Genomic DNA, 17,580 nt, shown 5'->3' with positions numbered 1-17,580 from the left:
CTGCCTACTTGGCTCTAACCATTCCCTTTGGTGCTCTTTCGAAGAAATTAGTGGGACATGAGTGGGTTCTTAAATCTACTGCCTTCCTGTGACACGCAGATTTAAGGTTCTCTGAATGGTAGGTAAAGCTTGACATTTAAGATAGGCCAACAAAGGTGGGTCACATTAACAGTCCAAGACTTCTTAGTGGGGATCTTCTGAGCTGGCGCCTTGGGTATGGTTGCCCCTTACAAAGCAATGATGGTCACATGACTAATATCACACTGCTTGATTGGTGGGATCGGATGATTTACAGTCTCAGGATGGCAGACATGTTTCTCGCTTTGCCTGCCATTGGAATATGAAAACTATGCAGTTTTCTGGTTGCCTTTTACATAACTTCCACTGGGATCTCTGTCCTACTAAATAGGATCAATATATATCAGCTGTATTTAAACACTACGTCAAAATGAGTGCCACAATTAATTTCTGAAACAGCAAAATAAATACAAAATATCGAGGAAATAATTAAAAAAGAGTATGCTATGGGATGGTTGTTATGTGCACGAAATTAGGCAATTGGAGAGGTTAATAAACAATCATTTAGTGAAAAATAAAGGCATCTAATTAGTTAAGAGAATGTATAACTGTCAAATAAGACATGTATTGTCACTTTGGCAATAAAAAAAAGACACAGAGAAAGATAGGTGGGTGCTGGAAACTATAAAATATAGCAGCTACAGGAATAGGCGTAGCACAGAATAAATGTAAAATAGGGTTGGTGAAGATTCTGATAAATATAATTGCTTTGTGGGGAAAGACGTGCTGTTTATAAACCAGTTCACTAGAAAAGTATACCTTTCTCTTTTAATAGAGATCATAAAATGCTTCTTAGATGTAAACAGGTAAATTGGATGTAAAACATCAAAATATATAGTTTTCCGTAGAAAAGTGACTGCTTAGAACACCATTTTCAGAACTCACAGTGGAATTTTCAATTTGAGTTAATTTAAGAACTAATCACCCAGTTTAAATGTGTGCTGGAAACGTGCTGATAGATGAAACGCAGTCAACACAGAGCCTAAATGTATCATTCACAGAATACACTATTATCCCAGTGAGCTGTTCCTGAGCCAACCTGCAAGAATAACATCTATTGATAAGTAAGAAGCATTTTACAACAGCAATGGCAGGCATACCATTCAAATGCAAACATTTGTGAATGCAGATCTCCCTTAGTACAAGATACAGATCGTTTCAAGAGTTATCGATGACATCGTTGATCCATGACAAAACATGCGCATTTATTTCTCCAGCAATATCTTCGGCTGGTCTTCCAGTCACAGCCATGCCATGGTTTCCTCCTTCCAGCCACTGGATTTTCGTAGCTGCATTCATTTGGCTGGCCACACTTTCCAGTACGACCTGCAAAGATGAACACAGCAGTAGCACATTAGCGAAACAAAGGTAAATATTCGGGCTCATGATTAGCTACATGCGAGCCTACCAAGCACAGTTCCTTATACATAAAAAACCCTGGAAATCTAGAGTTCTAGTTGTGGTAAACTAAAATTTGATAATTGCTTTTTCTGCAAAAGCATCAGCTGAAGCAAGTTTGTGCAGTTGGTTATCAAATATGCATACAATCCATATGTTTAACAGCAAGCTGCTGCAGGGTGTCCTACGGCTGTAATATACTTACTTAAACAGGCTTTCATCCACCTGTCTATCCCCATTTGTCTGTTGTGTCATTCACATTACGATTCCGTACACTATTTTAGCATACAACATGGGGCAATGGGTAAACCCACTTAAGCCTCTATTTAACGTTATTCTGTGTGACTGCAATTTTCTCTTTCACAAGGTGCACATCCGCCCACAAGGAGTTCCCCATAGTGTCAGTGCTGCCTGATGTGATAGTAGCTAATAAACAAAGAGAAGTGCTAGTACTGCTATTTGATTCTACTCAATAAATGTCTCAAAACTATCAAGCGGTACAAAAGGGGGTGGTGATGGACGGAGCATCTGAATCAATCAAACACTCACACCCAGTTAAAAGATCTGGGTTTAATCCATCACCGTTCTTTAGCCCACTCTGCCACCCCAGTTCAGACATGGCTATATGCAAATCAGTCCCACCCTGTGCCTCATGGGAACAGTCCAGCCCGAACTGCGAAGCCATGTCTTCCCTGGACCAGAAACAAGCTTCCGAGGACCGGTTTCTGGCATTCCAGCCGTCTTCAGCCCGGCTTGCTTGAATCCAGTGGCAAAGTGAGCAAGGGACTCACGTCTGAGCATACCCTGCAACACTTATGGCGGCCAAAAGCGGTACAAAAGGGGGTGGTGATGGACGGAGCATCTGAATCAATCAAACACTCACACCCAGTCAAAAGATCTGGGTTTAATCCATCACCGTTCTTTAGACCACTGTGCCACCCCAGTTCAGACATGGCTATATGCAAATCAGTCTGACCCTGTGCCTCATGGGAACAGTCCAGCCCAAACTGCCAAGCCATGTCTTCCCTGGACCGGAAACAAGCTTCCGAGGACCGGTTTCTGGCATTCTAGCCGTCTTCAGCCCGGCTTGCTTGAATCCAGTGGCAGAGTGAGCAAGGGACTCACGTCTGAGCATACCCTGCCACACTTATGGCGGCCAAAAGCGGTTCAAAAGAGGGTGGTGATGGACGGAGCATCTGAATCAATCAAACACTCACACCCAGTCAAAAGATCTGGGTTTAATCCATCACCGTTCTTTAGCCCACTCTCCCAAGGAGAGTGTCCAAAGGGGGATAGTGACACAGTAACCATGTAAAATACCACCATGGCCACTACACGGTAAGACACCTACAGTGAAATACACTGAAAGAGTCTCGGTACAGACGCGCTAAAATCTGTTCTTACTTGCGTACAAAGCCCCATGCCCACAGTGCAGTCCAAAACCTTCTATAGATATATATATATATATATATATATATATTTTTTAAAGCAACATCAAGGTCCAAGTGGACTTAATTTCTACCATGAAATTTTGAACACATGAGGAGTCGTATAAATTGAACTATTTCAATGTCTAACAGTTCTATAGTAACCCCGCACACTAAATGAAATGAAAAAATAACTTTAGTATATCTGTGAACAAGATTTCTCATCAAAGCAGTTATTTTTTTCATAGTGAAAAAGTCACATCATTTATCACTGTAACATTTGGAAAGCTTGCTTCTCCAGTGATTTTATTGCTGGGTCACGGTAATCCGAAACAAATAAAAAGCTGTATACGTTTACTTGCAGAACAACTGTCTTTTTCAAGAATATCACACCGGATATTTATATATGGATCTGATTTTCAATAGTAGAACACCAACTTCTTCCGAAAAAAGGGAAAGTAACTTCATTGTAGTCCTATTTCCTTTATCACAAGAATCCCCATTTAAGTTAAAATCATAGAAGACATCTTTAGGTGTGATGGATGAGGGAAAACGTTTCTATGGATTTCTGCAATTTAAGAACAAAGAATTGCACACCAAATTGCAACATCTGATGTGGTTTTAATATTTTCTGAGCAAATTGAAAAACAAAAATACAATTAACGATTCATCTTCTTACCATGAAAAATATAGTACACGAGGCCAGATAAGCAGTAGCCTCTTTCAGGGAGAAAGTTTGAGCATTACTTTATAGTGGACAAATGGTCAGGTATCACGGGGCGCACAGATGTATAAATTCATTTTGAATAGGCCGTCAAAATATTTATGGCAAAATATGACTGAAGGAAGGGGGACATTTTCTATGGTCCCACCTGGCTGCCCAAGGTAGCCACACTGAAGAAAAAAAACTTTAAGCCAGGTCTAACCACATGACATTAAGTTAGCGCCATCTAAAGGCTACAAGCAGTGCCTTTCCAAACCTTTTTATAAATAAATAAATCTCTTCTTGACATGCCCTTTTTACTAAATGTATTTTTCTATACTCCATGTTTCTTCTATCTTAAGTTACCTTTTACTGAGTGACTTGCCTCCCAGATACTCACGCAGTCAAGAGAGAAATTCAAATTGCAACCTGGAGATGTTCAGGAGCCCCATTGACAAGTTCACTTTTACAGAGGACTCCCCTGGGTTTCCTGGAGAGGAGATCTGGAGGCACAGCAATGTTCTGTATTGCTTCCTAGCACGATAATCCGATCGGGGTACTACGAATGCCAAGGCCAGTCTGCACGGATAAGAATCGTCGTCTTCTTTGATTCTCAGAACTCAATCGACTTTTGAAAAAAACAAAATGGAGCTGGGTATCGAGACGTGTATTATTGATATTTTGTATTTCCTGCTTTGGTGTACATATCAAGTTATAAGGTTCTCAATTGCATTTTTGGTAGCACAAGGCCATCTGCTTAGATTTAGTACACCTTGTAGGTATGCTGCCATTGTTTGTAAATTCTATCTATGCTAGAAGCAACCGCACATTTTTTGTGCTTCTCTTACGAAGGAGCTGATCCTCCATCCCTTTGTTTTTTCAAGTAATAAATTCCTGTTGTGTAGTCCATCTGTCTCTCAGTTCTCATAAATTAAATGGATGGAACTAATGGCTTCTGGTAAGTTGAAGTTGGCTCCAACATACTGATCTAGCAGATTTATTTGCTCATCCTCAGACCACATCTCCTGAGCAGTTGGGGGTATACTAGAGCCCTATCCTAGCACAGATGTATCAATCTCAATTGTGCAGGAGTAGAGATGATTAGGGACAGGGCCCCTTTTATCATGCTTTACTTCTGCCAGCATGGTGGCTAGGATCAAGTGTTAATGAAGATATGTTCACTCTCTGCCCAGATCCTAACCCGTGACTGGCCATTGTGACATTTCTCCAGAGGCCACATGTGCAGTTGAGCATTTGATACAATAAAAATTCAGTGAAGCGATCTAACAGTAGGATGAGGACTTCGATATTGACATATTTATGTTTGATAAGATATATACAAAATTATGATTTGTCATGATTTAATGAGCACCGCAGCATTTATTTATTTTTTATATTTCTTTTTATTAAGATAAACAAGAAAATACAAACAAACATTGCATTGGGAATACTTCGACATCAATATAGCAGTGCTCGGAGCAGAAGAAGACTTGCCAACAGGATAACACAAAATTTGCGAAGGTTGGGGATCAAGGGGAATCTAGAGTGTCCAAAGCAGGTCGCCTGGCTGGGGGAACACAGAGATCACCCCGGTAAACATTCCAGGGCCCCCATATCTTCACCCATTTTTCGGGGCAGCCCCTTGCAACATATACAGCTCGCTCTCGAAACATACACCAGTCCAGGTCCTGGGCCCATTTAGAACGCTGGGGCGGGAGAGCAGCGCCCCACAACTGAGCTATATTGCGCTTGGCAATCATACACGCCAGGGTAACCCACTGCTTGAGATATTGATTAAGATCTGTGGGTTCCCAGACATTCAAGAGGCACCTACGCGCCTCCAGCCGCACTTCACAACCCAGGACATCCCGCATAATATCATGTATGTCGCACCAATAGGCCTGCACTCTATCACAGTATGTGAAAAAACGTTGCGACCTCGCCACAGCCCCTCTTGCACTCGCCAGCCGCACTCCACCCCATCTTCACCAACCCGGGACCTGTAACATAGGATCTATGTAGAATCTTCAATTGTACCAGGCGCAGCCTTATCTGTACAGCCACTACATTGGGGGAGGACACAGCCACCACCCAGTCCTCATCATCCAATTCTATGCCATCAGCAACCCAAGCCTCCCGCAGAGACCCGAGCGGGTCACCCATGTGGTTAATCAGTTTGCGGTACATTAGAGAGATGGTCTTCTCGGGTAGGTGTCCAACCGCAGCATTTTTAATATGTCACAGGTGACTTGAAAAGCTTTCATGACCTGTTTTGAAGAATCATTCAGCAGCCAAACCCTTGATAAGGTTATACAAAAATTCGATCTTTCTCAGGTGAGCTGAACCCACTACTATCCATTAGGAAAAGGCACATAGAGGGGGATATCAGACTGAACGTTTGGATTATTAGAATTGTTACACCGCCTTTAACATCACATTTCCTGTGGTTCTGCACGATGGAAATCTGAAAGTATGCATTCTGGAGGTGTACTGTCCACATCCGGTCTTCTTGATACAGAGGACGGTACATCTGGGCCAGCATTCTAAACATGTACTTCTCCATCCACTTATTTGCTAATTTAGTGTCTACAATTGACATGAACTTCATTCAATGGCCTATTTCAAGAAGTAGTTGTACTATATACCATTGTCTCTATTTTTGTAAAACCTTTGACACTGCTAGCTATTTTTGAAGACAGTGAGCCTCTCTAACTGTTGAAGCCGTGAGTTCGTTGGTGGACCTTGTGGGATTTTTACTGGAATCTGCAAGAGGTATCAGTCCTGTAAAATGTCCCAGTCAGATGCTGTTAATTCATACCATGCTATGAGTTCAGGTGAGATGCTTCCTCCTTCTTCCATCCTAACTAGCAAGGGCAAGAGAAAGGAGTCATTGCATATCGACTAAAGGAGGACTTCCGTGTTCTGATGAAGGCTGGGTGCCTCATATGCCACTGGCCCGTTATTTTAACTTTGCTGGTTAACAGACTTCTGTTAGTAAGGTGTTTGAGCATGCGGATAAGAGTGCATCCTAGCTATGATTTGGAAAAATCTTTCCCTCAATGAACCACTTGGAAGTGTCTCTTTCAGGTTTCTCCTGAGTACCGCAATTTCAGTTTAGGATCCTCAAAATTAAGGCCCAGAAAAGGGATGGTGCATCATCTTTTTTTATTATTCACTGGGCTTCAATTCAGGGAGGTTATATCAAGAAGTACATCTCATTCAGCTATATAGACAGTAAGCATTGGCAACAGTTTACCTAGGACTTTTACAGAACTGAGGAGCCTGTAAATAAATAAAGAAATACAAAATAAATAAAAAACCTACCATACTTTTTTTTTTTTAAGACTTATGCATATATAATTCTGCCTCTTCCTGGCAAAAAAAGTCAAGACTAGTTCCAAGACCCTATAGAGAGGGCTTTCATTGCAATCTAACAAAAGATAAGATGCAGAGGTGGTCACAGGAAATGTAACTGAAGTTTCACAATCTGTATTACGGTCTGCCACTGGTTAATTAACCTGCTTAGGAAGCGCAGAACAAGAAGATTTTTGAACCCTCTCACAATCACGTTTTTTACAGGTAAGGAAGGCTCTATTGTAGAGCCTTGTATTTTTATTTTACTGACTGTTGGGAGTTTGAGTCAGTGATATCAACAGGATTAAGTAAAAAAACAACACCAGGCTCTAATGGAACTAGAAGACTGGCAACAACATTTAGTTGTAATGTTCCATAAATTTTACTTGTCTACACTTGAAGGTCAGTTAGATCAAAGCCGAGCCTCTTAGCAGTCCTGAAATTTGCTTCATTGAAGGTAGAAATTCTTGATGGCCTGCCACACAAAGGGAGTACACCATCCCCAGCAAGTGGCATGAGTGCTTAGAATGTGTACTCCGTGACGTACCTTGATCTGGAGCGAGTCCTGTTCTTAAGGAGACTTGTACTCCTCTTGACTGGTGAATCTTATTAGCAAGCGGAAGATCAATATCTCTGGTTTGCCCCTCTGGTGCTGCAGGAGAGTGCTTCTGTACTTGAGGGTGACCTGCCGCTTCCTAAACTCATGAATAAACCCAGGCACTAGCCTGGATCTGGAACACATTTTCTTAAGCAGTACCAATCCAACACGCTAGGTGTTGCTATATGACACCACCCATTTAGCAAGTAATGATAGTGGCAGATATATGCTGCCAGTTGCTTGCATTTATTTCCTCACCCAGCTGAGACGTACAGAGAGGAACTGAAAGATATTAACAACAGCAAATAAACAAAGAATTATCATTTGCATACCCCAGAACTTAAATACGAATGATGCCAACTCAAAAAAGGAGGCGGAGGAGAGATGGAGGTAAAGGATCACCGGAAAGATAGTGTATCCACCAGAAATATTATCAAACTGCAGTAACCTTTTCTTCTAACAGACGCTTCTCACAGATTCATTACTTACGAATGCATCCAAATGCAATCACCATGTGGATTAGGAGAGAGCAATTCCAGTCTATGTAGCGCTGCTCTTCTTTTTTTGGAGTTTTATATAGCGCAGACAGGACCCGAAGGTATCAGAGTACTTAACATGAGCACCAGTTGCGTTACAGACAGGCACATTCATTTTTTGTTAGGGACCTGGAGATAAAATGATTTGTCCAGAATCACAGGATGTAGAGAACACCCCTGCAGAGTCTACAACCCGGTTCCCCAGCTTCGAGGTCGAACGCCCTAGCCGTTGGGCCACCTCCAGTCCCCTTTTCCCTAGAAGGATGAGAAATGGGAATAAACGCTAGAAGAGTGATCGACTTGTCTATATGAAACATGGAAGTGCCTTTGGGAGAAAAGATTAGCAAGTGCTAAGAACCAGTTTGTCCATGTATGCTAGTGAACAGTAGTTTAATTAGCAGGACCTGCAGCTCGTAGAGCCTGTGGGCTGAAATAATCGCCACTTGGAAGTCAGCAAAAAAAAAAAAACAGACAAAGCCACATAGCTCTATGTTTTGGCTTTGTCAACATTTCTGTAAGTCATGTTGTAAAGCAGAGTGGCTGCTGTGCAGTACGGTTTAAACTTTAAAAAAAACAAAAAAACAAAAAAACGCTATCATGCGGCCAGAGTTGACCAATTCGTAGCACTTTTTTTAACAAAAAAACTTTCAGCCACGCTGCACAGTAGCCGTCCTGCTGTCCAAAATATGTGCAACACATTGATGAAGCCAAAAGATCTCATAGTCAAGACCTATTGGCTTTGCCAATGCTTCTTATTAATTTGAATTCACTTGTTTCTTAATTTTTAGCTGAAAGGTTGAATAATCTGGAAGTTCTAAGAAAAGTTTTTAACTTTATCCTTCAAAATTTCTGAAGGATGCAGAATAATGTAAATATCTGATTCTACCTATGCCTTCTTGTGTTTATCGCCATGAGCTGCTAGAAAGGTTTGCTGGTTAGCGTACAGCTTCTTGAACTGTGTGTCAGCAAGTCTTTCTTCCTGGACTTTTTGGAACCCAGACTTTCAGTGTTGGCTCCTGACCCTGTTGCCTGCTATGTTGTTGCTAGTAGTCTGGACAAACAAGTGTGATCTTTCTAATGGTGACAGAACATTTAGTTATTATTTTTGCCAATCAGGACTTCCCTGCAAACTATCAAAGCTGGGTCGCCGGAGTCTATGGATGTTATTGGGCAGCGAAGCCATACACTTTTCCACTCTACCATATTATTGTTTTATAATGGACATGCTGCTAATCTAAATGTACAGGTTTGCAGAGTGGCCTTATCAGTGGTAGACAGGAGGAGCAAGCGATGATGATGAGAGGGGCAAAGGAGGGGAGGAAAGCAACAACGATGGGAGGGGGGTTAGGGCGCAAGCAAAAACGATGGGAGGGGGGGTTAGGGCGCAAACAACAACGATGGGAGGGCAAGCCACAACAACAGGAGGGCGCAAACAACAACGATGGGAGGGCAAGCCACAACAACAGGAGGGGGCAAACAACAATGACGGGAAGCAAGCGAGTGCACGCAACAACTGGCAAGCAATGATGAATAGGACGCAAAGATATTGGGGGAAGCAAGAAGATAAAAAAGTATGTGAATCCAAGTCTGAGCAGCAAAAGGATACTAATAAAACAATTAATCAGTACACAAAAAGAGAAAGTGAAACCAGCAAGTGCCAACCAAAGAGGAGCAAAGAAATGGTAGTGATGATGAAGCAAACGAACAATAAGCCATGGGCTGGCTATAACACTCCATAAGTTTAAGTTAACAAAAAATATTGCAAGCCACTCTGCATGCACTGTCTAAGGCAAGGTCTAAAAATGACAACGGGGAAGCAAGAAGAAAAAAAAATACCTGAGACCAAGTCCGAGCAGCAGACAGATAATATTAAACAATCAATCAGTAATTGGTCAATGCTCCATCAAAGGGGCAAACTCGAGAAGAGGAAGTGAAACCAGCATGTGTCGATCAATGAGAAGAAAGGAAATGGCAGTGATGATTAAGCATGGGCGTAAAATCCGTTCCGCTCGCAGATTTTGCGGATTTTCGGCAAATTCGCAATCCGCGAACTCTCGCGAATTTGCCGAAAATTCGTAAATCCGTGCGAAGCGGATTTTTTGCTTGGTCGCACTTGCCAACTAGAATACTATACAATTTTGCGGCGTGCAGCGTTCACTTACCGTCATTCAGCGTTTGCAGAGTTGTTTTTCTCCATGTTTGCGTGTGCTGCGCCATTTTGGATCTTGCTGCGGGATCCTGCGGGAGTTTGTCGACGTCATCGCGGCTTGCCACCTTGCACAGCGAGAGTTTGGCAACGCGAGTACGTCATAAAGGCCCGTGATCACGCATCGCGAACACGTAGATGCGGCGGGCAGCGACAATCTCGCAATTGCGAGATTGCAAAATGAATATGCTACTTACCAGTATGCATCTGTTCTTGGCATGTAGGGCTGCTGACATTCATATCTATAGCATAGATCGCCGCCTAGTGTTGGGTCCGGATGATTGCACATTGTTGTCCTGGAAGAGTCTTCGAAGTATCACGAGATAGGTGGCTCCTCCCCTGGACTACAGTGCGCATGGGCATCGACTCCATCCCCAGATTGTTTTTAGCCATTGTGGCGAAGATGGAGTGTAACAGAGTGAGCGATGACCATGCTAAGAGTAAGTGTAAATTCTGCAGCCGCTACAGGCGCCGGGGAGGAGGGTGGGCGATATGAATGTCAGCAGCCCTACATGCCAAGAACAGATGCATACTGGTAAGTAGCATATTCAGTTCGAGGCATGTGGGCTGCTGAATTCATATCTATAGCATAGAATATACAGCAGTCCCTCCATTAGCGGCGGCCGCCTGTGCCAGCTGCAGACGTTTGAAAAAGTGTTTTTAGAACAGCCTGCCCTACAGCTGCCTGCTGCTTGGAGTGCACATCTACACAGTAGTGTTTTGTAAATGTGTGTGGGGTAGACCATGTGGCTGCTCTACAAATGTCTTCTAAAGGGATATTTCCAAGGAAAGCCATGGAGGCCCCCAACTTGCGGGTGGAGTGGGCCCTTGGGGGGATCGTTAAAGTGCGCTTAGCCTTGAGATAGCAAATTAGAATACACTTAACGATCCACCTGGCTATACCTGTTTTGGAAATGGGGTTGCCCTTGTGTTGTGCGGAAAAGGCAACAAAAAGTTGTTTCGTCTTCCTAAAATCTTTGGTCCTATCAATGTAGTACATCAAAGCCCTTTTGACGTCAAGAGTGTGGAGCATTCTTTTTGCCACCGACTCAGGATTTTGGAAGAACACAGGCAGTTCAATAGTTTGATTGACATGGAACTGTGAAACCACCTTTGGAAGAAATTTAGGGTTAGTGCGCAGCACCACCCGGTTGGAGTGAATTTGAATGAATGGCTCCTGTACAGTGAGCGCCTGGAGCTCACTAACACGTCGCAGTGACGTAATGGCTATCAAGAAAGCTACTTTCCATGTTAAGAACTGAATTTCGCAAGAATGTAGAGGCTCAAAAGGTGGACCCATCAGTCGGGTGAGGACTACATTAAGATTCCATTCAGGAGAAGGCGGGGTCCTGGGAGGAATGACTCGTTTGAGCCCCTCAAGAAAAGCTTTAATGGCAGGCACTCTGAAAAGGGAGAGATGCTGCCTGTTTTGCAGATAAGCCGCTATGGCGGATAAATGAATTCGAATGGAAGCATATGCCAGATTGCATTTGTAAAGATGTAACAGATAACAAATGATGTTGTGCGTGGACGCGTCAAGCGGGTTAATGTTGTGGTCTACGCAATAAATGACAAACCGCTTCCATTTGGCTGCGTAGCATGCTCTGGTGGTAGGCTTTCTTGCCTCCCGTATGATATCCATGCAGTCAGGAGGCAAGTTGAGGTAGCCAAACTCTAAGACCTCAGGAGCCAGATCGCCAGGTTGAGCTGTTGTGGATCTGGGTGCTGAATGTCGCCATGGCTCTGCGTCAAAAGTCTGGGTGTGAGGTGCAGCCTTTGATGCGGTACCACGGAAAGTTCTAGAAACGTGCTGTACCATGGTTGGCGTGCCCACGTTGGAGCAACCAGGATGAGCGTCATCGAGTGTTGCTTTAGCTTTCATGCCACCAGCGGTATTAGAGGTGCTGGGGGAAAAGCGTACGCAAATTTGCCTGACCATTTCATCCATATCGCATTGCCCTGCGACTGTGGGTGCGGGAACCTGGCGGCAAAGCTTTGGCATTTTGCGTTTTCCCTTGTGGCGAACAGGTCGATCTCTGGATGACCCCACTGCTGGAAGTACGGGCGGAGTACTGATGGATGTATCTCCCACTCGTGCATTTGGTGGCTGTACCTGCTGAGCAGATCCGCCATCTGATTGTCCTTGCCGGGGAGGTGTTTCGCCAAGAGGAAGATGTTCCTCTGTATGGCCCACTTCCACATGCTCTGAGCCAGATGAGACAACTGTGGAGAGTGTGTACCTCCCTGCTTCTGAATGTAGTACATGGCCGTCATGTTGTCCGTCCGGATCAACACGACCTTGTTGCACAGATGTACCTTGACTGCCTTCATTGCCATGAAGATTGCCATCAGCTCTAGGTGGTTGATGTGCATCCTCTTTTGCTGCGTTGTCCATAGTCCCTGAACTGTGTAGTGGAGCACATGAGCTCCCCAACCCTGGAGAGATGTGTCCGTCGTTAGTATGATCTGTGGCACAGGCTCCTGGAACGGTCGTCCCTTGCAAAGGTTGTGTGGATTCCACCAATGCAGAGAGTTGTATGCACGACCGGTCACCAACACTAGGTCTTTTAACTGTCCGTGAGCCTGATTCCACTGACGTGCTAAGCACTCTTGAAGCGGACGCATATGTAGTCTCGCATGCGGGACTATGAAGATGCAGGAGGCCATCATGCCTATCAACTGCATGAACACTCGTGCAGGGAGCGAGTATTGCGGCCTGAATTTCTGTATCAGCAATTGAATGCTGTTGATCCTCACAGAATTTGGCTGTGCTGTGGCTGCCAGAGTGTTTATTATTGCGCCTAGATACTGCCGCACATGGGCGGGCTGAAGGTGCGACTTTGGGTAATTCAGTGAGAATCCCAGATCGTGAAGAAGGTGAATGGTGTGGGACATGCTGGCAGCGCACTGCTGGGCCGACTTCGCTCGAACAAGCCAGTCGTCCAAATAAGGGTAGATGTGAACGTTTTGTCTCCTGAGGTGCGCAGCCACTGTCGCCAGTTACTTTGTGAACACCCTGGGCGCTGTAGTCACTCCGAAAGGGAGGACTTTGAATTGGTAATGCGGATTCTGAATGGTGAATCTGAGGTATTTTCTGTGTGACGGATGTAGCGGAATGTGAAAATATGCATCTTTTAGATCTAATGTGGCGAGGAAATCCCCCTGATTGAGCAACGGAGGAACCTGCTGCAGTGTGAGCATGTGAAAGTGTTCTGATAGAATGTATAGGTTTAGGGGTATGAGGTCCAGAATGGGTATGAGGGACCCGTCTTTCTTTGGGATTAAGAAGTACAGGGAGTACACTCCTGTGCCTCTTTGTTCCACTGGTACGATCTCGATTGCCCCTTTTTGAAGCATGATGAGTACCTCTTGCTGCAATAAGTGCAAATGCTCTGTGGACATAGGACGGTGTTTTGGGGGTATATTGGGTGGAGTGGATATCACCTCCAGACAATAACCGTACTGGATAAGCTTTCTGACCCACCTGTCTCTGGTGATGGATTTCCAGACTGGCAGGAACTGTTGGAGTCTCCCCCCGACTGGTGTTGTATGGTCGGGGGGCAGTGACAAGGCATCACTGTTTGTTCGCGGCAGAGGATCAGGAGCTGTTGTTTCCACGACCTCTGCCCTTGGCGCTGTTTCCGCGATAGCCACCTCTACTCTGTTTGTTGTATGAGGTTTGTGCACCACTCTTAGTGTACTGTGTTTGCTGGGACATCTGGCCTCTGGAAACACCTCTATTGCTTGAGCGACGAAAAGTACTACCCCTGAACTGCTGGGACTGGAGAGCCCCCATAGACTTTGCAGTCTCGGTGTCTTTTTTGATTTTTTCTAGGGTGGTGTCCACCTCAGGTCCAAATAAGTGATCAGGGTTTACAGGCCGATTCAGGATGGTGGTTTGTATCTCCGGTTTGAACCCGGAGATTCTGAGCCAGGCCTGACGCCGCAACATTACACTGGTGTTAATGGCCCTGGCCGCGGTGTCCGCAGCGTCCAGTGCACACTTAATAGAAGCATTTGAGATGAGTTTCCCTTCCTGAATGAGCATCTCTGCTGCCTCCTTATATTCGTCTGGCAAGTGTTGTAACAGGGTTTCAAGTGTATCATAATGTGCCCTGTCATATCTGGCCAAGAGTGCCTGCGTGTTAGAAATGCGCCAGATATTGGTCGCTTGAGCCGCCACCCTCTTCCCTGATGCTTCCAGCACCTTAGCTTCCTTGTCAGGGGGAGGAGCATCACCAGTAGTTTGTGAATTTGCCCTCTTCCGGGCATTAGAAACAACTAGCGAGTCCAACGGCAACTGGCCCTTGATGTAGGTAGGGTCGCCAGGTGCCGGCTTGTATTTTTTTTTTCAATTCTGGGGTTTATAACCCTGGCACGTGTGGGTTCTTTAAAAATGTCTGCAGCATGTTTCAAGACACCCTTCAGCATTGGCAGAGTCTTAATGGTCTTTTCAGAGGTGGAAAGGGTGTCAAACAGAAAGTCTACTTCAATAGGGTCAGCATGAAGCTGGACGTCATGATTCTTGGCTGCCCTCTCATAAGCGCATTAAATGCTGCAGAATCCTCAGTAGGGGAGGTTTTGACAGTATACACTTGAGTGTCCGGGGCAGTTTGTGGATCCCCTGGGTCCGCAGCATCTGCCCATGTGTCATGCTGATCTTCAGGATCAGTGTCCGCAGGGTAGTTGTATTCATCATAGGCACCTTCCCCAGCCTCCACATCTGAGTAAGTGGGCGAGAGTGGAGCAGAGTCCTAAGCACGTGGATTAAGCAGTTCAACAAGAACTGGGGAATCTGTGGAATCCTTTTTCTTCTTCAAAGGAATCGTGTATGACTCCATAGGCTGTGCCGGAGTGATCTTTCGCTTGTAGATGGAAAGTTTACTGGTGTCGGCGCCGATAAATTGTTCTGACTGCTCCTCCAGTAGGGGTTGTCGATGTTTTGTGCCTACAACTGCAGGGGTAGGCTTCGGCCCCGTAGATACCGTCATGGACGCCTCGACGACCTTCCTGGGCGCGAACGCCTTCGGCGCCACTTTTGGCGGCAGCGTGAACTGAATCGGTGCCGTCGACTTTTGTGGTTTAGCGGCTGGCTTTGGGGTGGAAGTATCCTTGGGATCGACCGCGGAAGCCTTGTCCTTAATGCGCTGCAACGAGTCCGACACCTGCTTCGTGAAGGATGCGGACGGTTTCGTCGACTGAACAGGTGCTCTTGAGCCACTACCATGTGCGGACTCGAGGGGAGCAGTACTCTTGGCCTTGTCGGGCCGACGTGCAGGATCGACAGCTTTTGGAGGTCCGAGTCCTTTGACAGTGTCGACGGCCTTAGGCGTTGACGTCTTCGGGTCGACGGCCTTGACAAGCGCTTTTGGTGCCCCAGCCTTCGGCTCAACGCCCTTGAGCGACTTCACCTGTTCGACAACCTTCTTTAGCTTCGTCTGCATCAACAGGTCCGAAGACGTGGAGCCGACCAAGGCGACAGGTGCTTTCTGTTTCGACGGCGTCTCTATCACTTTCGGTTTTATCGAGACTGAAGCTTGTACCTTTGGTTTCGATTTGACCAATGGCGGCTCCGTAGAAGCGTCTTTTGAGACCGAAGCTTTCTCTTTCGGTTTCGATTTGACTAATGGCGGCTCCGCAGAAGTGTCCGTAGCCGGGCCCGGAGGCGAGACCGTGGATCTAGGTGTATGATCTTGGGTAAGGCCATGTGGCGATCCCTCGACCTGAGCCTTAGTTAATGTCCGAACGGGGCATAGCTCTTCGCCTGAGCTATCTTCCGTGGCCCCATAGGCCTCATCGTCGTCTCCTACCTTGTCGACGACGTCTTCTGTATCGAGCATGTCTGCGTCGTAGTTGGAGTCGATCTCAGCCGCTGGAATGGAAATCAGCTCACGAACTTCCTGCACGTCTGCTTCTTCTCCCTCAGTATCAAAAATGTTCACCGGGTCAGGTGCCGTCTGCTGGGCCTCCTGGCGCGCCATGTGCCGAAGTCGAATCGTCTTCTTTGAGCGAAAACGAGAACAAGCCATACAGTTGGCTTCATCGTGATCCGGCGACAGGCACTTGTTGCACACCGGGTGGACGTCGATGTGGGGATACTTGGAGTTGCACACGGGGCACCTCTTGAAAGGGCTCCGTTCCATGATGTGTCGCCGAATAAGTCTTGCTGCGTTGACTGGGCCTTGAGCACCGAAGAGCCACGCGACTCCTCTGGGTGGGAGGAAGGAAGTGCCCCACAGTCTCCAACTTCCTGTTCCTGTCCAGCAGGCTCCTCCCAGTGCTTTCTTCATGTGCTGGTCACTTTGATTTGGATCTTGACCTGGAAGGGTTACTTTTTGTGGATGCTGCTGGATATTTGGATTTTTGCAAAACTGAAAGCACTCAGCAGGTGCAAAAGTTCAATCTTATCATTAGTAACCATTCCCTGTAGTGCTTCCTGAGGGGCCCCTTCAGAGTTCAGTTGCCTACTTGCAACTATTCTATGACCCTGCTCTGACCCTCACAGCACAGAGAATAGCTACAAGTATACAACAAAGGTCCTGTTAAAAAAATTACACTGCAACAGAAAGCAATTACAGATAAGGAAGCAGGTGCCAGCCTGGAAGTTCAAATTCAGTGACACATTAATCAGCCCCCAATTCATTCATGTCAGTTGAGGCAGGGCAGGTGTGCTTTTCCCCCCATAATCTACAGTGATGAACTAGAGGGTGGCATGGGTGAGCCAGAGGGTGGCATGGGTGAGCCAGAGGGTGGCAGTGGTGAAACAGAGGGTGGCAGTGGTGAAACAGAGGGTGCTGTGATGAACCAGACGTAGAAACAACATGGTCGCGACCGTTGCTACCCCACAAGTAAGTTCGCGTTTGCGAACTGGTAAAAAACCCTTGCGAAATGGCAGAAACACTTGCAAACACAAAAAAAAAGGAATCCGCAAAATTCGCGAGAGTTCGCGGATTTTGCGGATTGCGAATCCGTAAATACGCAATTTCGCGGATTGTCAATTCGCAAAATCCGCCCATGCTTAGTGATGATGATGCAAATCAATGGTAAGCAAGAGGCTGGCTATAAGACCCCAGTAAGTTTAAGTTAATAAAAGATCTTGCAAGCAACTGTGCAGGCGCCGTTTAAGGCAAGACCTAAAAATGTGTTTTTTAGTGCTGAGTTTCTGTAACAGTGTTGTAATTCACATGCTTATCACTGAATACCTCTGAAGCAACCTCTGTGGGATACAAGACTCCTAGTTGTTTTGCTAATCAAATTATTTGGAAATATATTTTTAATTT

The 17,580-nt window shown here is 45.5% G+C and overlaps 1 protein-coding gene across 2 annotated transcripts in view; it reads right to left on the bottom strand.

The window, feature by feature from the left end:
- Window positions 1-563: 563 nt before the first annotated feature.
- The window catches only part of TEX30 (testis expressed 30), a 232,775-nt gene continuing 215,758 nt past the window's right edge, over window positions 564-17,580 (bottom strand). For both annotated transcript variants that reach the window (XM_078657504.1, XM_078657505.1), the window contains one exon: window positions 564-1,404. In XM_078657504.1, coding sequence (XP_078513630.1) covers window positions 1,237-1,404 — 168 coding nt within the window. In that variant the 3' untranslated portion in view covers window positions 564-1,236. The remainder of the gene's footprint in view (window positions 1,405-17,580) is intronic.

Source organism: Lissotriton helveticus, chromosome 8 (assembly GCF_964261635.1).
Source record: "Lissotriton helveticus chromosome 8, aLisHel1.1, whole genome shotgun sequence".
In the NCBI taxonomy this organism is placed as follows: domain Eukaryota; kingdom Metazoa; phylum Chordata; class Amphibia; order Caudata; family Salamandridae; genus Lissotriton; species Lissotriton helveticus.
Note: the sequence above shows the minus strand (reverse complement) of the source record. Positions and strands in the feature narration are given on the sequence as shown.